The sequence below is a fragment of the Biomphalaria glabrata genome, chromosome 7 (genome assembly GCF_947242115.1).
Source record: "Biomphalaria glabrata chromosome 7, xgBioGlab47.1, whole genome shotgun sequence".
Taxonomy (NCBI): Eukaryota; Metazoa; Mollusca; class Gastropoda; family Planorbidae; genus Biomphalaria; species Biomphalaria glabrata.
Window position 1 is genome coordinate 503,692 of NC_074717.1, and position 26,953 is coordinate 530,644.

Here is a 26,953-nt window from a genome sequence, read left to right on the forward strand (position 1 = left end):
TTGTACCCTTAGGAATATTTAAACCACTTTTGATTTATATCTTTAGCCAACTCTTTATTTTTTGTTCTAAGTTTCATCCTCACAGACAAAGATCTAGATCTTTCTATTGCTTTTCTTCCCTTATTTGACCATAGAATTTGTTTTGTATTTGTAGACACCAAGATGCTCACATAGACTTATAATTACTTTTGTTTTGTAAAATGGTTTACATGTTTTTGAATTTCCTTCAGAGTTGATAATCTACATCCTAGCCCTAACCATGGTCTTTTATATTTACCTTGATTTCAATACTGATATTTATGTTGGGTGAACATCTGACATGACATGAGATGGGACACAAGCTCTGAGTGTCTGAAACAAAGGATAAAGTAGCAATTATACATAAAACACTGAACCATTATCTTGAAATACAAAAACAAAATTTAATAAAATACTCTGAAAGACACAAAGATAAAGGCACATTCCTCGTCCCATATGCTAGGACAAATTTGTACAAAAGCTCATTTTTTCCTAGCGCTATTAGAGCATGGAATGGGTTGCCTGAGCCAGCCAGGAAAACCAGTGACTTGGCGGAGTTTAGATCATTGGTTAACTTGCATGACTAAATGCATGACGCGTAGGACGTAATCATCTTCATTTTTGAAGTAACGTCTGTATTATATAAGATAAGAAGATAAGGAAGTTAAAGTAAACATCATATTTGTTTTCTTTCTTCCACTTCTAGAACTAAAACCTTAATGTTAAATGAACTATTAATGTTTTGTTAGAATTTATAGGCCTACTGGTCAAGTTAATAATCGGCTTAATATACACAATAAGATTCTTGAACCAATCAAAAGGTAGTACTGCTATAGAGCTGCTTAGATAGTTTCTTAACGGACATTGTAGGGAACAACTATGAATAATACTTTGAACTTCATGTCATAAGGTTAATTATATCAATCTTTTTTTTTTCTTGACATTTCTCCATCCACTCTGACAAATTAGTACCGGTGTCGTGGTTTCTTCTGGTGCTTCTTCTTTCGTTCTTCACTGTAATATCGACATAATGACAACAGCCTTCCAGTTCTTCTAAGGCTAGATTTAATATTCTCTGAACAATGTCTTAACTACATATATGTATATAGCTCCTCCTTCGTGGTCGAAGATGAGCACATTTCTTATTTCCTATGGACTCGAAGATGGCTGTAAAGCCCAATCCGCGCTTTAAAAAGCCGGCCGCATATGTGGCATGGGTGGGTTATGTCAGTTGCAGATAGGCCTGCTTCTTCTCTCAGCTTTTTTGTTGGTTCGGCGCTCTTTCACCCTGGCCACTCTTCTTGCTTCAAATCTTGAGACTCCGAGACTCACAGCTTCATGAGGAGCGATCGAGAGCTAGTGCTTCCCAGCCGCGAATGTCGATATCGCATTGCTTGAAGGAGCTTGTAACTAATACGTGGATGTGTTGTGTCTGTTTTAGTAGCTGTACACCTAATGTGTAAAATGTTTTAATCGATGATTTATACCAGTATTGCTAAACTTACGACCTGCTGACCATATTTCATCAGTGACACGCAAACTCTCTAACCATAGAATTTAATGAAGCTGCAGCCAGGATCCATTGGACAAACCTTTGACGTGACAACAAATGGTCAGTTGAGACAAATAAGTTGGTCAGTTGAGACAAATAAGTCCAATTGCTTGTCACAGGTCTGCAGTCAGGCCTACTTCTGTAATCTACATTGTCCACTGCATATTTTACGCACCACTGATTTAGACCATCATTGGATGGCTGCCTGGTCTAGCGGTTTGCGCGCTGGACTGTCGTTCGGATTTATCGACGGTCGAGGGTTCAAACCCTGCCCGCTCCCATCCCCCGTGGTCCTGCGGGAGGTTTGGACTAGGAAGTAAACTATCTTCAACTCTGATGGAACATCCGAAACATGTAAAACATTTTACAAACAAACATTTTTATCTAGAGAGCTTTTATCTAGACACGCAAACCCTCTAACCATAGAGTGTAATGAAGCTGCAACTGCAACCAGGATCCATTGGACAAACCTGTGACGTAACAACGAGTGGTCAGTTGAGACAAATAAGTCCAATTGCTTGTCACAGGTCTGCAGTCAGGCCTACTTCTGTAATCTACATTGTCCCCTGCATAGTTTACGCACCACACGCTCCTAGTGCTTGATAAAACAATATTATATCTTACATTATCTTTAATAATAATAATAATTGTATTTATAAACAAACAAAATGTAGGCTCAAGGCGCTGTAATAACATTACAAACACAAACACGACGATAGAAATCAAAAACTAATCTAAAAAAGTTTCAAACAAGTAGGTCTTAATGTTCTTCTTAAAAGTGGTATAGAATGTTGTCTGTCTGAGATCCATGGGGAGTGAGTTAATATGGCAAACACAGACTTTATTTAGCTAGACGAGTAGAGCAGGACAAACTTGTACAAATACTCCTTCTTCCCTAGTGCTATTAGAGCATCGAATGGGTTGCCTGAGCTAGCCAGGAAAACCAATGACTTGGCAGAGTTTAAGTCATTGGTTAACATGCATGACTAAATGCATGACGCATAGAACGTAATCATCTTCTTTTTTGAAGTAACGTCTGTATTGTATAAGATAAGAGTACGTGGAGAACATTATTAAAGAATAGTTACCATTAGAAGTGCTAGTTTCAACGATCTGCTGTGTGGACGCCTGGGTCGACATGCTGGTCAGTGAAGTCTGTGTAGACGCTATGCTAAACCATGAAGTCTGTGTGGACTGAGGCGCCGTGCTAGTAGCTTCAGAGCTGTTGAAATAGGCGTTTGAGGTTGATGCCATTGAAGTCATCGCTGGGGTGGTTGCAAGATGATCTGAGGCTGCAATGAATGTCAAACAAAAAAATTTGCATTGCGAATAGTTTAATACTCAGAAAGACACAAAGATAAAGGCACATATGCACGACTAAATGCACGACACGTAGGACGTAATCATCTTCTAGTATAATCACTAAATTTAGAAAGCCTTCAGGACAGAAGACTTAAAAGTAAAGTAGCAATTATACATAAAACACTGAACCATAATCTTCAAATACAAAAAACAAAATTTAATAAAATACTCAGATAGAAACAAAGATAAAGGCACATTCCTAGTTCCATATGCTAGGACAAATTTGTACAAATGCTCCTTCTTCCCTAGTGCTGTTAGAACATGGAATGGGTTGCCTGAGCTAGCCAGGAAAACCAGTGACTTGGCAGAATTTAGGTCATTTGCTAATATGCATGACTAAATGCATGACGCGTAGGACGTAATCATCTTTTTTTGAAGTAACGTCTGTATTATATAAGATAAGATAATATTCAATTGACGTTATATGCATTAGAAAACAGAGATAGGTTAAGGTTTTTGTTTAGCTTATTGAAACAAAATTAGAATTAATGATTTGCGTTAGGATTCAAGAAATGTTTAGTCTTATTTGTCCCTGTGAGTCTGGGACATTTTTAGAGGAGCTGTAATGTTTATTAGGCAGGGAATTAGGATAATGTTTACGAAATTATTTAGTATTGAATTTAGGGTTTAGTGTTTAATGCATTTATTCGTCCATTAAGCTTGCGAATCATAAACGCTAACTGCATAACTAGATTGGAGCATCCTAGCAATGGAGCTAAGATGCCCTAGAATATGATCCTATGTACCATCTACAAAGACAGGATCGTAAATGAGGAGATTCGGAACAGGTTCCCAAATGGCGACTGAGGCCTCCCGATGACCTGCTGACGACTGTCAAAATAAACAAAAACTATCTTAACGTATGGCCATATCAAAAGCTCCTCAGGGCTCGCAAAGACCTTTTTTCAGGGAACAATACTAGGAAAAAGAAGGAAAGGCAGAAAGAGAAAACGATGGGAAAACAACACTAAAAGTGGACTGGGCAAGTCTTTCATAGAAATTCTAATCATGACAAAAGACAGGAATGGAGAAAGACAGTCGACAGATCATGTGTGGTACCTCAACGGTTCAACAGACTAAGAGATGGGTGAAGATGAAGTATTCATTTTCCTTAAAACTCGTCCCACTCAGCCACTTTGTTGCCCCGTAAAAACAAATGATGTGTACTTACGACAAAAGATGTGTACTTATGACAAATGATGTGTACTTACGACAAATGATGTGTACTTACGATGTATACTTACGACAAATGATGTGTACTTATGACAAATGATGTGTACTTATGACAAATGATGTGTACTTATGACAAATGATGTGTACTTATGACAAATGATGTGTACTTACAACAAATGAAGTGTACTTACAACAAATGAAGTGTACTTACAACAAATGATGTGTACTTATAACAAATGATGTGCACTTACAACGAATGACGTGTACTTACGACAAATGACGTGTACTTACGACAAATGATGTGTGCTTATGACAAATGATGTGTACTTACAAAAAATGATGTGTACTTACGACAAATGATGTGTACTTACAACAAATGATGTGTACTTATGATAAATGATGTGTACTTACGACAAATGATGTGTACTTACAACAAATGAAGTGTACTTACAACAAATGATGTGTACTTATAACAAATGATGTGCACTTACAACGAATGACGTGTACTTACGACAAATGATGTGTACTTACGACTAATGATGTGTACTTACAACAAATGATGTGTACTTACAACAAATGATGTGTACTTATGATAAATGATGTGTACTTACGACAAATGATGTGTACTTACAACAAATGAAGTGTACTTACAACAAATGATGTGTACTTACGACAAATGATGTGTACTTACAACAAATGAAGTGTACTTAGAACAAATGATGTGTACTTACGACAAATGATGTGTACTTATGACAAATGACGTGTACTTACGACAAATGATGTGTACTTATGACAAATGATGTGTACTTACGACAAATGATGTGTACTTACAAAAAATGATGTGTACTTACAAAAAATGATGTGTACTTACGACAAATGATGTGTACTTACGACTAATGATGTGTACTTACAACAAATGATGTGTACTTACAACAAATGATGTGTACTTACGACTAATGATGTGTACTTACAACAAATGATGTGTACTTACAACAAATGATGTTTACTTATGATAAATGATGTGTACTTACAACAAATGAAGTGTACTTACAAAAAATGATGTGTACTTATGACAAATGATGTGTACTTGTGACAAATGATGTGTACTTATGACAAATGATGTGTACTTATGACAAATGATGTATACTTACAACAAATGATGTGTACTTACGACAAATGATGTGTACCCTCATCCACAAGGCGCCATCGCCATAGTCATTGAGATTAGTATTGGACTTGTAATGGCAGAGCAGGTCTTTGTGCTTGCCGGGGTTGGTGTAACACAGCTGGGTCATTACGGCATCATATATTGGCGGGGCATAGGAGGCCTGGTAGAAGTCTGTCAACAGACATTCCCTGAAAGTATCCGCGTAGGTCTTCAGTGTGAAGTGATCACTGGTCTGGTTCAAGTCCACACTAAGGTGAGTAGTATTTTCAGCCGTAGCTATACGAGTACAGAAACGTTAGTTAAATGAATTTATGCAATACGCAAGAAGTGCCTAAGGCACATACATCAAAATATTATATATAGATCTATAAACTAGAATTATTGTCCGAGAAAAAATGTAAATATGGATGTTTATATCCAGCATTATTTTCTGCCATAAATACAAAATACGCGAGCAGACGATACAGAGTATACGCTTTCTAAAATAAACCCATATGTCTATACGAAAAAAAAACACAAAGAAACCCAAAGACGATGCATACAAAAACGCTTTTATATTCGAGGTACTTCTAGACTTCAAGGATAGCTGCCTGATTGGGTGGTATTCGTTTTGGACTGACGTCACTATGGTTCCGAGTCTGAATCCCGCCCGTTTCCTTCCTCTGCAGGAGATTCGGACTAGGACTTAACAATATTCTTTTGTAATTAGGCCCTTATTTTCATGTCGGAAGAAACGCCCTAAATCCATAAAATGGCGTAAAACATTACAAAGTAATACTTTTGGAGATTTAGACTGGCGGAGATTTGTTTTCCTTCCATCACTCGCCCGTTCTGGACTACTTTGTTATCTCTTCACGGCTTTGTTTCATCTTGGTTGAATTAGTTGGATTTTGAGTTGAATTTGAAAATGGTTTTTATGAAAGAGATGGATCATCATGAGAACACCCTTTTCTTTTTTTTGGCACAACACTGAAACTATAATCATTCTTTACTTCCCTTTCCTGTACTGTCAACATCATTTCATAAGCTTTATCTATAGGACTACTGGATGGTATAATGGTACAAGGCAAATCTTACAGCCTTGATTAGTCTTTATGTAGTCTCCAAGAAGATCAGTGAACTCTGATTGATCAGACTTATTAAATAATTGAGACAAAACAGATTTTTGATTTGATTTTGATTTGATTTTAGGCACATCGGCACAATTTAGGCCATGTCGTCCCTGCAGTTCCTTAAGGACTACTCTCTCTCTACATAACAAGGGCTAAATTCTATACAGTTAAATCATTAAAATCAAGGTCTATTCACGGTTAAAATAGTAAAGGTAGTAAAAATTTAATAATTTGGTAAAAATCTAATGTAAATAGTACATGTTCACAAATTCATATTTTTTGAAAGCCAATATTTCGTGTTTTTTTTTTTTTTTTTTGTGAGTCTTATTCAAATTATTTAAAGAAAAATTACACACACACACACACACACACATGCATACACGCAGGTACATACACATACATACATATAAATAAATAAAAATAAATAAATAATTAATGATATTATATTATAATATTATAGTAGAAAGTGAAAAATAATGTAGAAATAGAAATGATTGGTTGTTTTAGTAGATAAAATGATTCAAGATGTACTTACGACACATTGGTATATCGCAATAGGCATAGGTCAGTGAGGTTGTATTAGTATAGCACCAGGGTCTTTCCTGGGATACTCCTGGGTTACGACAATACTTGCTGCTGGGCGAACCTGGGAGCAATGTCATTGGATAGGTCACTTTGACATCAATCAGCCAGGAACACATGTATTGGTCACATTGACATGTATAGTTAAAGTCTCAAATTAACATGCAGATAATGCAAGACATAAAATAAGTAAATAAGATGTAAAAGAATATGTTTTCAATAGCTGAGGGTTAATGAGGGTGTCACGTGGCCTGCAGAACAAACTACCGCCTTTGCTTTCCCCAACTAATACCAGGACCAGGTACCCAATAAAGTTGGATGGATTCTGAGGCGTCCTAAATTTCTCCAAAATCCAACCCAGTTTTTCACTGACATTCAAACGCTAGACCTTAGATAATTGGAGTCCAAAGGCGAAGTGAATTTGGTGGCCCAAAAAGAAACAGAAAAATAAAAAAATAAGCAACGAAAAAAATACAAGTACGCAGTTTATTGAAAACCTAGTCAGGCTAGTTAACTCCAAGACGGATGGCTGCCTGGTCGTGCTGTTTGCACGCTGGACTGTCGTTCGGATTTATCGATGGTCGAGGGTTCAAATCCTGCCCGCTCCCATCCCCCATGGTCCTGCGGGAGGTTTGGACTAGGAAGTAAACTATCTTCAACTCTGAAGGAACATCCGAAACATGTAAAACAAACAAAACAAAACAAGACAACATTGGGCACAAGACTTGCTATTTCTTCTCTAAACAAATGTTTCGAATCCTGTGCAAGCCCTCCCCCCACCAATCGGAGGCCCTAGGCGGTTGCCAAGTTTGCCAATGCCTAAGACCGGCCCTGCCTCAGTTCGTAAGCCAAGCGCTTTATCACTCAGCCGCCACCGGCTAACACAGTGTTTCCCAAACTGTCTCCCGCGGAACCCTAGTGTTCCGCGACGCCTGAATAAGTGTTCCACAAACTACTGGAATAACTAAAGTAAGCCAGCCGTGGACTAAATTCTCCTACGAAATAAGCAAAGTGATCCAGTAAATGTTCAGAATGTGCGAAGTGTTCCGTTAACCCTTAAAACGCGTTTGGCAGTTTAGCCTTTAAACATCAGAATTGTAATTCCATTTTGTCTGCACTCACTCTAAAACAGTTCAGCACTTTAAGGGTTAAGGAAAAAGTTTGGGAAACACTGATCTAACACAATTACCCTTGTTTTTTTAAGGAACGTCTGTAATTTCCAAGACATAAGAGTACGTGTCTGGAAAGTTAGTGATCACACACATTGAAGAGCTACAATTACTTACTACTTTCTGAGAAGTCACTTTTCAACTTGAAGAGAGATGACCCAGAGTTCCAGACAGCACATGGGGCGGCGTTGCTTGCAATCTTCCTTGACTGGTCAATCTTTCCGGTATACTCACGTCCGTCCGTGGACACCCTGCAGCCTTTTTCTGTAGAAATGAAAGCTACATGTGTTATGTGTACTATGCTTTGTGTAGTGTGTTATCTGTAGTGAGTTATGTGTAGTGTGCTCTGTGAAGTGTATTTTATGTAGCATGTTATGTCTAGTGTGCTCTGTGTAGTGTGTTATATGTAGTATGTTATGTGTACTGTTTTATACTGCGTTTTGTATGCTCACTAAGCTGTGTTATGTTTAACATGTTATATTGTGTTATGTTTAGTGTGTTATGTGAAGTGTGGTGTGTATTATGTGTAGTGTGTTATACTTATTGTATAAGTATATTATATATTATATTATACTAATATTCAGTGTGCTATGTGTAGAATGTTAACTATAATTGAAGAGCTTTTTATTTGCCTTGCTATGGTATCTAGCAACATAACTATTTTTCCCTGACTTGGCCTTCACCTGAAAACTTTACAATTAGCTTAATGAGATATTGCTTCTTACATAGCTTCAGGAACGCATCTACATTGCCGTCTTTAGGAAAACCAAATATGATCTAATTGAAAAGTATACTGCACGCAAGGGGCGATCACTCTTTTTTTTTTAAATTCCTACTATAAACTAACACTTTCTTCACAGCATCGCACTAATAAAGTGAATGTCATTGGTTCTTCCCCCCTAGTCTGGATACTTCGTATAATTATCTATGCTAAACAATGTAGTTTCAATTTCTAGAAATGTGCATCTCTAATTTTGGATAACATTATCATCATAGATCAGGATTAAAACAATATCTCTATTTTCATGATAAATTACACTATTATTATTGTGTGTGCTTTTTTTTATATACAACACAGACTTCCCACCCCCGTGACCGCACTACTATCCTCGTTAAGATCGCTCAGTATTTATGTCCAACCCCTTGACATCAGACTTACTGAGGAGATATTTCCTAGCTGCCTTATAAGACTACTCGACTAGAATTAACTCTCCATATAACGATTATTTGACTCCATCAGGATTTGATTACCTGTCTCTTAATTCGATAACCATGTTGTTGTTTTTTGTTGTTTTTTTTTGGAGACGGGAGGGGGAAGTTCAGTAACACACCATAAGCGTCAGTAATAGATTTGATTTGATTTTGATTTTAGGCACATCGGCACAATTTAGGCCATGTCGTGCCTACGTCAGTACTACAATGTTAATCAGCCATTTCTAATTGTTATTTTTGTTGTGATTTCTAAAATATTTGAAAGCACAAGGTTGTAGATCTAGCAGAGGTGTACTTACAACGAATGACGAATATCATTTGGGGCCCTGGGTGCTTGACCTCTTTGGGGGCCGATGCATTTTGCGTATTATTTAATGTAAAAAACAACTCATTTAAGGGCCTACTTCAAGTGGGGGCCCGGGGGGATATTTGTATTCTCCCTCTTTTCCCCCACCCTAGCTACACCTCTGGGATCTAGAACGCTAGATTGATCTAAGTATTTCTAGGTAGATATATCATCTAATTATCTAGTAGGTAGCTAAAAAAAATGTTACCACATGAAAACAGGTTACAAAAATCCCAGCCTGTTAAACTCTTGGCAGGAATCCTGTAGTAACATATAGGTCTGTAACCGGACAATGGCTGGCCGGTGGATTTTAAAACTGGGTTTCTGTAACGGAATTCAAAGCATGTCACGATGTTAAAAATTACATAATTGGAATGATGTAGAATCAAAGGATTAGAGATGGACAATGTATGTATGACTTGTTTATTATGTTATGTTTAGTGTGGCACGTGTAGTGTGTTAAGTTTAATTGAAGGAGATTTGTATTCGCCTTGCTATTTTACCATCACAAAACAGATACAAGACACCGATAGCAAAGACAAACAGACACAAAAAACTCTTTTGTTCCCATGGCAATCAAATCATTAAATAGAAACTATTTATAAACGTATCGCATATAAATTATGAGTGAGTTTGGTGCGAATGTATATTTTGGTTTTATATAGTTGTTTTTTTTTGTGTGTGTAATGCACAAATTGTAAGACACGTTTCCTAATGGATAATAAAAATTATTATTATTAAAATGAACTAAAATGTCGATGTCCATTAATCTGTTTAATTTTGTTTCTGGTTTGTCTGTCATGCATTTTCTCTAAATATTTCCTATATATTCGCCCAGGTGGAAACGGGCGTTAAAGGAAATGATTAGGCCAATAGGTAAGCAAAATAGATCCCTCGTTAGGGTGCCTAAGGACAGAGTCCGATGCAGTGGCGGGGATGGAATAGAGCTCTAAAAAAGATGCCACTACCCACACATCTTTCCACAAGGGGCCGTTTTATGCCGGTACGTGCACGTCTGATCGTGGTACATAGAAGAATTATCTGGGAGTTTTCCTTGTGTGCTCGGCCTTCGGCCTTGTCTCTCACCCAAGCGTCCATGAATACGAGCCATCGGTAATAGGGATGTAACAAAGTTGCACCTGCTTGGATATTTCCCAGACAGAACGGTAGCTCAGACAGGCCGATGAAGGCCAGCTTCCTTGGGCTATATTCCAAGAGTCTTCGACTCAACTATTACGACAATTAGAAAGATCTACACAAGGGACATTTGCTGTTAAGCCGACATCTGGGGTACCTGTGGGTTCTGAGGCTTTAGGTGATTTTGATGAGTCATTGATGACGTTGGTCCTAATGACAGAGACCGGTCAGTATGTTTGAGTCACTAGTCGATACTGTGACCTAATTCGGTCAGTTTCTAGGTCAAAGTTAATAAAAATATTTAGGAGAGAAGTTTCTAGGAGTCTGGAAAATACGGTTTAGAAAAGTATAAATTAGGGGAAAGCTAGTTAGTCGTGGTCCCCGCATTGTAACGGCCTTTGCTTGGTAATGATCTTGTGTTATAATGAGTGGGGGGGGGGGACTGTCTTTGGGATTTATCGACGGTCGAGGGTTCAAACCCTGCCCGCTCCCATCCCCCGTCGTCCTGCGGGAGGTTTGGACTAGGAAGTAAACTATCTTCAACTCTGAAGGAACATCCGAAACATGTAAAACATTTTACAAACAAGGAACATACACATATCATTAGTAGTGTAATTCCGATAAGACCAAAGTTGCCTTTAGATATGTAGGCTATTTTTATTCATAAGTGTATCTTTAAAGCTTTCAAAAGAGTGTATCGGCTTCCACATACTTAAATCCGGCCCTGGCTTGTTGTATACACATGCATTGTGCATTATCATCAAACTCCCTGTTAGTGAGCAACGAAGAGGCCAATAGGTTGTAATATAGAGAAGTGTAGCCACTCTGTACTCAATTTCAAATTCTTTAAAACAAGTCAGAGTTATCTTGGCTGTCTGAAGAATCGCACTGAAAAGAGTGATTTATCTATCTCCCGAACATACAATCAAAAAGTACCTATGGACATGTAGGGCGAAGCACACTAGCAGTCCTTAACTATGAGCCTACATGTAAAGCGGGGCGCAAAAAGCAGTCCTTAACAATGGACATACATATAGGGCGGGGCATACTAGTAGTCTTTAACTATTACGTAGGGCTAGCTACCCCACCCTTTAGAAAAAGCACAAGCTACAGAAACAGGGCGTACAAGCAGTCTTCAACTAGGGCATACATGTAGGGCGTACAAGCAGTCTTTAACTATGGACATACATGTAGGGCGGGGCATACACGCCGTCTTCAACTATGGGCATACATGTAGGGCGGGGCATACACGCCGTCTTCAACTATGGCCATACATGTAGGGCGGGGCATACAAGCCGTCTTCAACTATGGGCATACATGTAGGGCGGGGCATACTAGTAGTCTTTAACTATTACGTAGGGCTAGCTACCCCACCCTTTAGAAAAAGCACAAGCTACAGAAACAGGGCGTACAAGCAGTCTTCAACTAGGGCATACATGTAGGGCGTACAAGCAGTCTTTAACTATGGACATACATGTAGGGCGGGGCATACACGCCGTCTTCAACTATGGGCATACATGTAGGGCGGGGCATACACGCCGTCTTCAACTATGGCCATACATGTAGGGCGGGGCATACAAGCCGTCTTCAACTATGGGCATACATGTAGGGCGGGGCATACACGCCGTCTTCAACTATGGGCATACATGTAGGGCGGGGCATACACGCCGTCTTCAACTATGGGCATACATGTAGGCGTACAAGCCGTCTTTAACTATGGGCATACATGTAGGGCGTACAAGCAGTCTTTAACTATGGACATACATGTAGGGCGGGGCATACACGCCGTCTTCAACTATGGGCATACATGAAGGGCACACAAGCAGTCCTTAACCCTGAGTATATGTGTAGGGCGTACAAGCAGATTGTATGGGTACACAAGCAGGGCACTGAGGATGCATATGTTACTGAGACTTGTGGACATCGCATATAAAATAATGCATATAGGCTATAATTGTGCAATAAAAAAACCCTTTAAAATACTTAATGTAGTGTATACCTAGGAGACATACCTTTAGGACATACCTTTAGGACATACCTTTAGGACATACCTGCAGTAGTTACGAACATCACTTATGTCGCCGTCGGAAAATTCGTAATCTAAGAACTCTGTTTTGTTGATCACTACCCAAGGGGAACAATCGTAGCCCTGGCTAGAAAAGTTTAGGTGTCCTTTGTATTCAACTCCCGACTCAGTTTGTTTACATTCCAAGACTGATTTGAAAAAAATAAAATAAAATAGCTAAATGTTAAAATTAAAATGGAACTCTGACAAAGAAAACAGCCCAGCGACTCTTTTTTCTATACAAACTCAATAGCTTTAAACTAAACAAGAAGATCCTTGAAATTTTTTACGGCGCGACTGTACAAAATCTGCTAACATACGGAATAACTTGTTGGCAAGGCAACGCCTCATCTAAACTGTTGCAACGTCTAGAAAACATTATTTAAAAAGCATCAAAAATTACACTCACAACATTACCACATTTAAAGGAACTTTTTGAACAAAAGTGCCTAAGAAAAATAAAAAAAAAATCATGGAAGACAACGGCCACCCGCTCCATCAGAACTACGTCAGGTAATCGCGAAGTGGGCGACTGCTGTCAATCAAAACAAGAACGGAGCGGTACAAAAACTCGTTCGTACCTCACTCGGTCAGACTCTATCACAGCCACTCATTGATCAGGGAACATGAGATGCACCAAGATACCTGTGTGTAGTCGCTGAATGAACTCTTGATGTTGTCTGTTGTATTTATGTGTATTTTTCTGTTGTGTTGTCTTTATATGAGAAACGAGTCCTTGTAATCACAACAAATTTCCGTAAGGATCAATAAAGCAGTCTTAGTCTTAAAACTTGTACAGAATGTTGAGAATTACGTCGAAGGCAAATCAAAAGCATTTAGGTTAGACATTGTTCTGTTAACTTATTTTATTCAAAATATGACTCTTAAGCATATATGGAGATTGTTAGATGCGTAACAATTACCTATGGTGACATCATAGTTGACGGACTTTGAACGCGACATTTAGTGACGTCACAGACAGTCGGTTTTGGTTTGTTAATTTTATTTAGTTGGTGTTAGGACTTCAAGTTCAAGGTGACAACATCGTATTACTGACAGAGACTTGACCGTGACTTTTACGTATTAAACTTCGTTCAAAGTTATTCAGCTGTTTGGACTTAGTTCTTCGCCTGTTCTTGTGATAGTGTTTATTTTTATTTTTGGTTAGTTCGTGTATGCAAGTACTACACCCGTACAAGACACTCGAACATCTTCTGAGAAATCTGTCGAAGCCAGAAAGCCATTTACAACTACAAGACAAACCTATTACATGACCTTACTGCTTAAGAATAATATCTCTTAGGAAGCCATTAGAATGTAGCCTACCTTTTCAAATATGATAGAAAATGATAGTCAATTTGTAAATTTATTCATACCTTCTGCTGTCCATGACTCCATAGCCATTGGGCTTGAGACAAAGATCTACCGTTTAAACAAAATCGTCAACCCAGCAGCAACTGCCAAAATTAAGAAAAGGCCAAATGTGACAAAAGTGGCTAAGACGAATTTTAGGAGCCAGTTACAGAGATCAGATCTGTGGCATTTTACGTCTCGAGAGACGATCTTTTCCCTTTGCAACTTCTTGTGTGACTAAAGAGGCCAATCCTTGATACACAGCTGCGATCGCAGGTTGGGCATATATAATCACCAGGCGCAGTTGCATTTTCACCCTTTTTTTCTGCTTCTGTTGTGTATGACATCTGCAATCTGTGACCCTTCCTTTATGCTCTCTCTCCATGTGGATCTATCCAGTGCCACCTCTTCCTAGCTGCCAGTGTCGATTTTGAAGAGCTTCATGTCGCGTTTGCATACATCTGTATAACGTAAAAGTGGGCGACCAGCGGCTCTCCTGCCTTCTATTATATCGCCATACAGGATGTCAGATCAGATCACAAACAATGAAATCCTATGCCGAACTGGGACTCGACCACTTAAAAGGATTGTGGAACATGTCCTCCGACAGAATGAATCACGCATCCCAAGAGTAGAAATGACATGGAGGCCAATACGAGAAAGCGCAAACACGAACGTCCTTGTATAACCTGGCACCCCACCTTCAGGGAGGACCTCACAGAAACGGACACTGGCTGGGAAGAGGCTGCAGACATTGCCAGTGACCGATCTGTATGGAGAGATGCCTAAGAAATATCTTAAAAATAGACTGGTACGAAAAAATAAAAAACACCAAACTGTGGTAGATGAGTGGACAGAAAAATATAAAGGTGCAGATCTTAGAGAGGAAGTGGAGATGAATTGGTCACACCCTTAGAAAAGATACCAACTAGACAGACCTTAGAGTGGACCCCTCAGGCACTAGACGTAGAGGAAGACCAAAAAGAACGTGGCCACGCAATATACTAGATAAAGCCGAGAGGACAGGAAAGAGCTGGGAAGCCATTAAAAAAACTATCAAGAGACTGGAGAGTGGCGTTGTTTTACTGAGGCCATATGTTCAATAAGGAACGCAAAGGAAAGATGATGATGATGATGATCTTTATGGAGACAGCTTGTCGCATAATGGGCCAAACAACGCGGAAGGATCTAAGTCAGTGGTCTTCAACGGGGGCGCTATCGCTATTTTTCTTTTCGGCATGCGTCATCTCCCATGAGGGATAATTGTTATTGACAGCAATAAATTAATGACCCTTTGTTCAAATTCACCTTCTCAGGTCTTTTTTTATCAGAGGGGGGCGCTGGCGGATTTTTTAAAAGAAAAAATACGAAAATGGGGCGGTGGGCCAAAAAAGGTTGAAGACCACTGATATAAGTCTAAGCTAACTGCCCATAGGGGGAAGCCAATTGTTGCCAACTTTTGTTGTTCTTTAAGCCATGTAAAAGTAAGTCAAAGTTGATGTTCTATATCTGTAGTACTTCTCTGTTTTGCTTCTCTTCTTTAAACTCATCGAAAAAAGATTGCCATTGGAATGCGATCATTTCTCATGTAGGGTAAGTGAAGGCCAATATTTAGCGCAATGATTGATTGATTGATTGATTGATTGATTTATCATTACCTCATTATTTGTTGAGTCTATGGTAGGCCTCTTTTTTTTTCTCTATTTGTTTGAATATGTTTGTTTACATAGCACTCAGGTCTCAGAGCCACACAGACGTGATATGAAAGTTACTTCCTGTTTGACTTAGGGTTTGTTTCGAATGCAGGTAGATTTGGACAAACTTTTTACTTCAAGGTGGCGCTTCTAACTTCTGCCAGGCGGTTAACTTATCTGTACACGACAGTAAGGGGATCTACCGTATTAGAAATAAGGAAGGAGGAGGGGGGGGCGAATAGAACCTATTGAAAGGGAAACTTTAGTGTTGCATCACGGTTTCATATTCATAAATAGTTTATCCAAAGTGTGTTGACATGTAATCGAATCCGTCTACCAGGATTTAAACGGATCTACACATTCAGTGCAGGAAATTATAAGGTATTCGACGTCATAGTGCAATTATGAAACGATACTCTTTTAAGAGGGGGGGGGGGGTGAAAGGGGGCAAACTTGGTTTCGTTCATTGCCTATCCCCATAATAATCAGACGAGTTTTCAGAACGAGGTTATGACGTATAACGTGAAATAATACAATATGTCGCCCATACTTGCAGACGTCAAACAAATGTATTCGAATAGTCAATTAATTCAATATAATAAAGTGGGTGGTTGACGACCTTCGTCTTGAAACACAGATTTTAAATAATTGGACTTACTGATAGAAGAGAGAGAGAGGGAGAGAGAGAGAGAGAGAGAGAGAAAGAGAATGGAGGAGGAGAGTGGAACATGAGAGAAAAAAAAGAAGTAGAGAAATGTAGAGAAAAAGTAATGTACTCAAAAAAAAAATACTCAGAAAGACACAAAGATAAAGGCACATAGCTCGTCCCATATGCTAGGACAAATTTGTACAAGTGCTCCTTCTTCCCTAGTGCTATTAGAGCATGGAATGGGTTGCCTGAGCTAGCCAGGAAAACCAATGACTCGGAAGAATTTAAGTCATTGGTTAATATGCATGACTGAATGCATGACGCGTAGGACGTAATCATCTTCTTTTTTGAAGTAACGTCTGTATTATATAAGATAAGATAAAATTTTTAAAAAGTGGGAAAAGAGAGAGAGCTAGGCAGAAAGATGTGGTGTAGAGAAAAGAAAAGATGAGTGAAAGAAAAAGAGATGAGATAGAGAAAGAGAGAGAAGGTTCGAGAAATTGCGAAATCTAGAGATAGATGTAGTAAATATAGAAATCAGAGAGAAAGAGTGCGCGTTGTGTACGTGCAGGGCCGGATTTTAGTATATGGAGGCCCCGGGGAAGATTTTAGTGGAGGCCCCTATACGTTTTCGAAAACTTTAATAAAAATTGCACTTATTAGTTACACAAAAAATACTTATATGTAAAAGCTTGCAATAGTTTAGAAGAAATATACGGAGCATTTATAAATGTTAGTTTTTATTCTTTAATAAAGCATAATAAATCTATTTTAGTACAAAAATTTACATTATTGAGTTTGAATATGGCCTTAAAAGGCCCTGGGTTGACGCACTGCCGTATATCCGGATCTTCAATTATCTATTACAAGAACGCTGCATACGGACTCTTCTTAAAAAAACAAAACAAAAAAACTTCAAAATTTCTGACCCGTCGAAATTTAGATTTTAAAAAATCTCTATTGTTGGGGCCCCCTCTCTTGTGGATGCCCTTCCCTTAAATCCGGCCCGGTGTAGGCCTATGTGTTTCGGTGAAAGTCGATGTTTGAAATCTTAGAAACTTACCGCCAGTAAACTGCCTACCAAAGACCTTCACCTCACACAGCGAAGCAGCCGAGCTGAAGGTCAGTACAATGCGTTGCGTGATGGGATACGAGACGCAAGTGAACAGAAAGCCATAAGTTGTTTCCGTCACGCTTCGACAGTTCCGGGTGTGATTACCTGGGATGTAGGCGGTCACTGTGACATTCTGTGGACGGTTGCCTGGAAAATAGCGTTGTGTTTTCATTTCTTTTAAAGACTTAACAAATCAACCAGAAACTCCCCCCATCTTTATTACGCTCTTGATAGTTATTTTTTACAAAGTTACATTAACTCACTCCGTCTGTCTGTCTGTCAGGATTCTTTTACGCGTTTTTTTTCTCCAGCTTTCAATTCTTGGAGCAAGTTGAAACTTTCAACAATTATTTATTGTCGATGACAACACACGAATCAATAAAAATAAAATTAACCTATTTGTTTATTAATTATAGGAATTTAAATAATTTTGTTTTATACAGAAAAAGGAAGAATGCATCAGCCGACCGGAACAAGGTTATGACGTATAAAATGAAATAATACAATATGTATAATTTTGTTTTATACAGGAAAAGGGAAAATGTATCTTGAAGTATTTAAATAGCAGTAATTGAGCGGTTCTTTCCTTTAAATAAGCTTTGTTAAAACAAATTTTTTTTTTAATTTGTTTGTTCCCGATACAATACGATACAATAAGCTGTGGAGAAAATGGAAAGGTGGTCTTACTACGTAAGAACTGAAAAACCACAGCGGTTCTAAAACTAATAAGGTTTAAGGAACATTCAGGTTTCAGCCCTTCGTTTTTCTACTATCTAAATTCTCATTATCTATTTTGGAAAGCTCAGAAAACCTTGTGTATTTTTTGGATCACGTACTTCTCAATACAGTTTGCTTCTTTATAGGAATAGTCTGGGGGCCAGTATCTAAGGCGGGCCACTTGATCAAATATGCAGCTTGGAAGGACGTGACACTCCCTAAAGAAATATTTTGCTGGAGCACAACGCCCCATTCTGTTATGTTCTATCCAGGGGCGGACTATATGTCAAAGTCAGCCCTGACATTTCCTAACAATCCGGCCCATATATTGTATATCATAATGATATAAGATAATATAGGATAGATCAACTGCCTTCACGTATCCCTCAACCAATGTCAGGTACCCATTAGAGCAAGGTGGATCCCGAAATTAAAAACCACAGTATCACTTCAATTAGTATTACACTGGAAAAGATTTTCTGAATACCAAGCTCAAAAGTGACTTTATTATAAAACCTCGATTTAGTGAGTGTCATAATGACATCCTTGTGATTCTTTAGGTGCCCTACCGGCTCATTTTGGTACCGGCCCAATGGGCATATGCCCGAATGCCCATATAGCCAGTCCGCCCCTGGTTCTATCATGAGTCAGAGATTATTATGATGATGTTTTAACTGTTCTTGGAATTCGTTTTTTTTTTAAAGAGACATTTTTTTACCTGTAAATATAACTGCCACCTTCTGTACCTCCACTGTGTAGTCTAACCGGACTTCAACGGTTTGACCAAAATATAAGGGCGAGCAGGTGTTGACGTCATTGTCCTGGATGGGTGCTGACGTAATTCTCGTCGTGTATGCATGATTGACGTCACCTACCAGACGACAATAAAATGGCGGGTGGGGAGAGGGAGCAGAGACGATTGGTTTATCATTTAAGAGTTCCCGAAATACACAGAGTCAACACATAACCTTACAAAGAACGTTTTATTCCAAGAAAACACAGCTGACATGTAACACACACACAATAACACAGTACCAGACGGGCCACGACCAACAAACTACAATATGAATGTAAACACGATTACAAATACTAGCACGATTGCAAACTGTTAGACAACTTATTTATAGATTAGTTATTTAGCGACGCACCATAGAAGACGTATATTGAACGGGACTAGTGACGTTTGGGATATGTTAGGTTAGAGACCGGAAAATCAGTTAGCGATAGAATCCTCTAGGGTAAAGACGTGTTTAGTTGACAGAGACCTTTACTGTGGCCTTTTCTTAGAATAAATATATGTTAAATTGTTCATCAGTGTTGGCTACATCTCTTTACTCGTTAAATCGATCGTCTTGTTTATTCTGTATTGTTGATCAACTACACTGAATACACCCGAACAATAAAACTCAAACGCTTGCAGTGTAATTGGTTGAAATTCAACAGTCATCTATAGTTGACCTCAAGACAAGCACATCACAAAACACAGAAGTTCAGTTCATGATTACTCCAGTTCCTTAATTTAATGCTGCTTTAAAGAACTTGACATTATTTTTTTTGTCTGTTTATTTCAAAATCTTCCTCTTTTTTTTAGCATTGTTTAACATTTTTATTTAGGTCACCTTACACCACTTCACATTTCCCTGAATCTCTTTCTCTTATTTTTCTATGTTATTGTGTTTTATTGTTTAAAGAATGTATCGAAATGTGTTGAATCGCGCAAAACTCCAAAGTTAAGTTAACATTTTAACAATTAATTTTCTATGTTTCTTTAAACAAAAGTTTAGTTTAAAGTTAGAACCAATGGTAGGCTCTAATTGAGCTTTACGGAAAGTGCAATAAAAATACTTAGAAAAACTTAGCAATTTAACTTTAGATCAAGAGTTATGGGTAGTGAACACATTAATTATTTTCCTAAATGTATGCCATGTTTAAAGACAAAGGTAAAATGACTTCATCTTGGAAAGTGCGACTTCCAACATCTTAGACTTGGCTTACAGAATGCTCCTTTTAATTTTATCGAAAATCGGAGTTTTTGAAAAAAGTTTTGTTTTTAAAGGATGCTTGTTAGTATCTGAAAACATTTAGGTATTCGTATTTCCTTAGAGAAAAATGTCAACATCGATACTTGATAAGTGCAAGTTTGAATGGGCCATAATGCTGTAAGCTTTAATAACGATTAAATAATTCTATGTACTGACCAGAACAGACTAGTGTCGGGGTTGACCACGTCCTATTGCCCAGACATTTGATTTGACCATCTCCTTGCATGTAGTGGTAACCTTTGGCGCAGGCGAACTCGGCTTCCGCGCCTTCGTTGTAGCTGAGAGAGCTGGTCAAGTTACAGCCTCGCTGGTAGCGTGGCTCTCCACACTTGCCTGTTGGGGATACAAATAGATGTAATGAAGTTCACATGGATTGATGACAGAGTGATAAAGCGATTGGCTTCTTGGGTCTCGGCTTCAAATCTGGTGAAGAGCTAGGATTTGGAAATTCGATATTTTTAAGGGCGCTCCTAAGTCCGTCCAGCTCTAAGGGGAAGTTCCCCTTTTCAAACCTTGCAATCTATAGGGCAGATAAAAGGCAATCTGTTTCTGTGGCTCACTGTTGACGAGGATGTCGTGTGGCCAGCAGAACGACCAACCACGTTAACCTGATGTCAGGTACCCATTAGAGCTTGGTGGACTCAGAGGCAACTTAAAGATTTCGAAATTCAACATCTCAGTCTTCACTGAGATTCGAACCCGGGACCCGAATTGGTCAAGCATCTCAATCAAGGCTAAGAAACTGATCTTTGTTCGGCCATAAAGTTTCTCTGTTGTCAGGGTACTGAACGATCACTAGAACTCTTGCAAAGACTCCGCACGCCAACGCAGTTGCAGTTTTTCTAATTTGTTCTAGCATCAATGTATTCATTGCGCTACCATTGGACATTCTCAGAGCTAAATCCAACCAAGCTGATAAATACTTATAAGCAGTGTTTTTTTTTGTAAAGCCTGCCCGCCCCCGCCCCCGCCCCCACCCCCACCCTCCGTCTTCCTGCGAGAGGTTTGGACTAGGAAGTAGGCTTGAACCCGAGAGCATCGGGTCGACCAAACAACAGTCCAGAGCGCATACCGCACGGCCAAGGCAGCCATACATCTTCAACTCTGAAAGGAACATCCGAAACTTTTGAAACATTTAGCGAACATTTTAACGTGTTTTACAGAAACCTCGGCGACCCGATGTATAGTAGCCTATTGGGGAAAAAATGAATACGTCATCGTCAAACTTTCTGGATGCTGATTGGCTGAAATAACTATCCGAGCTAGGCCACAGTACAAAACAAGGAATCTTCCTTACACACTCTCGTCGCTTTTTTTGTTCTAACGTAACAGTATATTTACTTTAAAGTACCCTTTTTTTTTAAATCTGTAATGTGACGTAACAGAACTGTACAACTCTCTATTTACGAAATAAACGATTTTGATTGGTTGCTTCCGGCTACAAATTTTTATTGTTGTTTTTTTATGGCAAGATGAACCGTTAAACAGTGATAGCCGCTTAGAATGTACAGGTCATAAGATGTTGTCTTTACCGAAACTGAACAGTATTTCGAAACTAACAAGGTTACAAAGACAGTTTGTGTGGAAACTCAAACTCAGAATCGGCCCCCGAAGTGGTCCACCGAGGCAGGTAAAAAGGCAGGTTTCGATATTTTCAGAAAGAACATCAGAATGAAATTCTTTCAAAGACAAATGACAGAGAAGAATGGAGAAAGAAGGTTGACAGATCTTATGTGGTGACGGCTGACCAAAGGATAGATGAAAGTGAATGTGAAGTTAGATGTGAGCCTGGCCGAACTGATGTTTTATAATGAATATCTAATTGATCTAATTGTTTTGTAAAGGGTCATCTCTTATTCAAATCCTCAAGAAAAAACATTACCGTAAAAAAAATTATGGACCACGCAGTGAAGCAGTTCACGCGATAATATGAAAAAATACTTATTAATTGTTGTTTTAAATTATGTCCAACTTATATGCATACAAAATAGTTTTTTTCTCTTTAAAAAAGTAAACATTTTTGTGAGTAAATGTAGTAGTTAGTATAACAGAACTTACTTAACTTAACAACACAAATGTAAAAAAAAAAATTTTACACAAAAACTTAACTTAGCAATACAAAGGCAAAAAAAAAATTGACACAAAATCTGAGGCCATTTGCATAAATGTGTTAAGAATATGGTAAATTACTTATTAATTGTGGTTTTAAATTATGTCCAACTTATATGCATACTAAATAGATTTTTTTCTCTTTAAAAAAGTAAACATTTTTGTGTGTAAATGTAGTAGTTAGTATAACAGAACTTACTTAACTTAGCAATAGAAATGTAAAAAAAAAAATTTGACACAAAATCTAAAACCATTTGCATAAATGTGTTAAACATATGATAGATGATCATCCCCCCCCCCTACTAAAGAGCCTTTCGTGTTTGTTACTATTAATAGTGAATAGTTGTAAAAGTGGTGTATTTTTATGAAAAAAAACCTGCTTCAACAAAAGATTTTTAAAATTATATTTTTCGCTTTCAGAAAAGAAAAAAGTAGCCGTTCCATCAGAACTTTGAATGGTCTAAAATATTGTTATAAACCTGGTGGTGGCACAAATGGGGGTAGTGGTGTGTGTGTAGTCAGCCGACGCAAATCGCCCCAGGCCAGCGCTAGACGAGCGGTCAACCGTGACGAGCTACGATGGTCAGCCGAGACGAGTGTCAACACGGCGGTTCGGGAAGGATCGACGGCGGTCCGGGAAGGATCGACGTTGTGAACAGAGCTCAGGAGCGTCACGAGAGTTGTAGTCATCTGACCACCTAGAAACGTCGAGCGGCGTTCTGTCCGGTTCGAGAAGGCCAGTAGGGACCCTATATAAAGAGCGAAGGTATCAGAGACCAGTCAGTCACAACTTCCCGATCTACAGTTCGTTACAACGGCTCAGTACAAGTCCGAGACGAGACAGAGAGACCAGTGCAAGAGTTGATACGGCGGAGAGATATTTGTACAGTCTTGTGTTACTTGCTGCCAATTGTACAGTATTGGCTGTTATTTACAGACATTAAACTATTACGTTATTTTCAAGCCCAGAGTTGTCAAGTTCTTTAAGTTGGTGGTGTCGTTTCGTGCAGTTTGCAGAGAGCCTGGATAGTGAGATTCGTAACAATATTATGATGTCAGATTTTCACTATCTTTTCTAGTTTACGATATCTAAACGGGACGGACGGACAGACATTCCACACAAAACTAATAGCGTCTTTTCCCCTTTCGGGGGCCGCTAAAAATGTCATGTGTCAGCTTACATGATTGGCATCATATAGATGCCAAGAAATATTGAGTCTCAAGTCCTAGCTTGTGAGAACTGGTCTAGTTTTCGAAACTGACAGTGACAAGGGAGTCTCCTATCGTCCGCCTGACGGAGCTTGGGGCGGTTGCTCCACTTGCCACCCCCTTAAGACTGCTACTGACATGAATTGTTATCTCATTTAGGCCTACTTTTCTAAATAAGCGTCCCTTGTATTTTTCTAAGTTTAAGTTTTAAGTATATTCTCGTTGAAAAAAAAAATCTAAACAGACTAATAAACGTAGCAGTGTTGAGTAGTACAGCAGTAGAAGAAAAGAAATATGGGTTTAAAGAACAAGTAGATCTAGGGTTTTTTTTGTACTTCTTACTTGTGTAGTCAACTCCATAGGCCAGTGCGTCGCAGACATACAGCGAGCGAGCTAAGGTTGAGTTCACACTGAGTCTTACACGAGTGCCGTAGGGGGACGACCTAAAAGATACAAACATGAATGCTTGAGAACATTTTGTAAAGTCACTACACATGTAAACAGGGCCGGCCTTACAAATTGCGGGGCTCAATTTTATGGAAGCTAGCGAGGCCCCTCTTCTGAATTATTTTCTTTTGCAACCATCACTATTAATTAGAATTATTAGATCATTATAGCAGCATGTATTATACAACAAGCGTAGGAGGCAATAAAATGCTCTAGTCGACAGTGGCTTTATTAATTAATCGTACGATACACTAAATATGTTAACCCTTAAATTCCTACATCTAGAAGAGCCTGTGACAAGAGCTATGTCTGATAGTGATATGCTAAATGTAATTTGCCAGGCGTGGGGCGCACTTTGGAGAAATGGACCTCATTCACCAATCATAAACAAACGACATTTAGTCACGTGATCTTATTGATAAAACAACGAAAATAACTGTCACGTGACAACCATCATGAATTAAACATGAGATCGTAAATTATATAGAAGAGATAGAGCACCACCTGGCCAAATGCTGTTTGTTTACGGTTGGTGAATGAGGCCCATTGGTAAAATAGGGCTAAGGCCGGCCATGCATGTAAAAGCGTGTAAGAGAACTACACTTATTAAATGTTAAAATAAGAATATTAGCGTAGAGCGCTACAGATAAATAATATAATCAGTGCGTACCGGCACCTTTTTTCAATGTGGGGAAAAATATTACTTTTCATGTATTTTAACTTTGTCACATGTAAATTATGAGTGAGTCTGGTGTGAATGTACACTTTGGTTTCTTATAGTTATAATGTTTTTTTTGTTTGGTGTAATGCACAAATTGTAAGACACATTTCCATACGGACAATATAGATTATTATTATTATTATTATTCACGTTCATTATTAATTTATTATATTATTAATTTGTTAAAACTGAATTTTTTTTTAATTAAAAAAAATTGTTTTAGACATTTCGTATCTTTACAGTTGTGGTTTAGCTTGCATCGAGATGCGCACTGGGAGAAACAAAAAAAAAAGCACTGCATATAATAATCATAGAAAAAAAGAAACAGAAAGAAAGAGAAACATAAAAAAAAAACACACAGAGAGAGAGAGAGAGAGAGAGGAAAAAACCAGACAAAAACAGAGAGATAGAGAGAGAGAGAGAGGGGAAAAAACAGACAGAAACAGAGAGAGAGAGAGAGGAAAAAAACAGACAGAAACAGAGAGAGAGAGAGAGAGAGAGAGAGAGAGAGAGAGAGAGAGAGAGAGAGAGAGAGAGAGAGGAAAAAAACAGACAGAAACAGATAGAGAGAGGGGAAAAAACAGACAGAAACAGAGTGAGAGGAGAGAGAGAGAGGAAAAAACAGACAGAAACAGAGAGAGAGAGAGAGAGAGGAAAAAACAGACAGAAACAGAGATAGAGAGTAAAAATTAGACAGAAACAGAGAGAGAGAGAGGAAAAAAACAGACAGAAACAGATAGAGAGAGGGGAAAAAACAGACAGAAACAGAGATAGAGAGTGAGAGAGGGGAAAAAAACAGACAGAAACAGAGATATATATATAGAGAGAGAGAGAGAGGAATAAAACAGACAGAAACAGAGAGAGAGAGAGAGAGAGAGAGAGAGAGAGGAAAAAACAGACAGAAACAGAGAGAGAGAGAGAGGAAAAAAAAACAGACAGAAACAGAGAGAGAGAGAGAGAGGAAAAAACAGACAGAAACAGAGATAGAGAGAGAAAAAAAAGACAGAAACAGAGATAGAGAGTCAGAGAGGGGAAAAAGCAGACGGAAACAGAGAGAGAAAGAGAGAGAGAGAGGAAAAAACAGACAGAAACAGAGATAGATAGAGAGAGGAAAAAAAAAGACAGAAACTGAGAGAGAGAGAGGGAAAAAACAGACAGAAACAGAGATAGAGAGTGAGAGTAAAAAACAGACAGAAACAGAGAGAGAGAGAGAAATCGAAAAAAAAAAGACAGAAACAGAGAGAGAGAGAGAGAGAGGAAAAAAACAGACAGAAACAGAGAGAGAGTGAGAGTAAAAAACAGACAGAAACAGAGAGAGAGAGAATGAGAGAGAGAGAAATCGAAAAAAAAAAAGACAGAAACAGAGAGAGAGAGAGAAAAAAAAAACAGACAGAAACAGAGAGAGAGAGAGAGGAAAAAACAGACAGAAACAGAGAGAGAGAGAGAGAGAGAGGAAAAAAAACAGAAAGAAACACACAGAGAGAGAGAGAGAGAGAGAGAGAGAGAGAGAGAGAGAGAGAGAGAGAGAGAGAGAGAGAGAGAGAGAGAGAGAGAGAGAGAGAGAGAGAGAGAGAGAGAGAGGAAAAAACAGACAGAAACAGAGATAGATAGAGAGAGGAAAAAAACAGACAGAAACTGAGAGAGAGAGAGGGGGAAAAAAAACAGAAACAGAGATAGAGAGAGAGGAAAAAAACAGACAGAAACAGAGAGAGAGAGAGAGGAAAAAACAGACAGAAACTGAGAGAGAGAGAGAAAAAAAAGACAGAAACAGAGATAGAGAGTGAGAGAGGGGAAAAAAGCTGACAGAAACAGAGAGAGAGAGAGGAAAGAACAGACAGAAACAGAGAGAGAGAGGAAAAAACAGACAGAAACAGAGATAGAGAGGGAGGGAAAAAACAGACAGAAACAGAGATAGAGAGTGAGAGTAAGAAACAGACAGAAACAGAGAGAGAGAGAGAGAGAGAGAGATCGAAAAAAAACAGACAGAAACAGAGAGAGAGAG

General features: G+C 38.6%; 1 protein-coding gene across 1 annotated transcript in view; it reads right to left on the bottom strand.

Annotated features, from left to right (window-relative positions):
• LOC106054019 (apolipoprotein(a)-like) overlaps nucleotides 1–26,953 on the bottom strand; it is a 36,670-nt gene that overhangs the window by 1,518 nt on the left and 8,199 nt on the right. The window contains exons 5-15 of the mRNA XM_056037098.1: nucleotides 24,126–24,226; nucleotides 20,622–20,798; nucleotides 19,142–19,294; nucleotides 17,656–17,853; nucleotides 12,883–13,045; nucleotides 9,903–10,018; nucleotides 8,254–8,400; nucleotides 6,921–7,031; nucleotides 5,277–5,549; nucleotides 2,659–2,862; nucleotides 278–351 (exon numbers count right to left, since the gene is read on the bottom strand). Of these exons, the coding sequence (XP_055893073.1) occupies nucleotides 278–351; nucleotides 2,659–2,862; nucleotides 5,277–5,549; nucleotides 6,921–7,031; nucleotides 8,254–8,400; nucleotides 9,903–10,018; nucleotides 12,883–13,045; nucleotides 17,656–17,853; nucleotides 19,142–19,294; nucleotides 20,622–20,798; nucleotides 24,126–24,226 (1,717 nt within the window). The remainder of the gene's footprint in view (nucleotides 1–277; nucleotides 352–2,658; nucleotides 2,863–5,276; nucleotides 5,550–6,920; nucleotides 7,032–8,253; nucleotides 8,401–9,902; nucleotides 10,019–12,882; nucleotides 13,046–17,655; nucleotides 17,854–19,141; nucleotides 19,295–20,621; nucleotides 20,799–24,125; nucleotides 24,227–26,953) is intronic.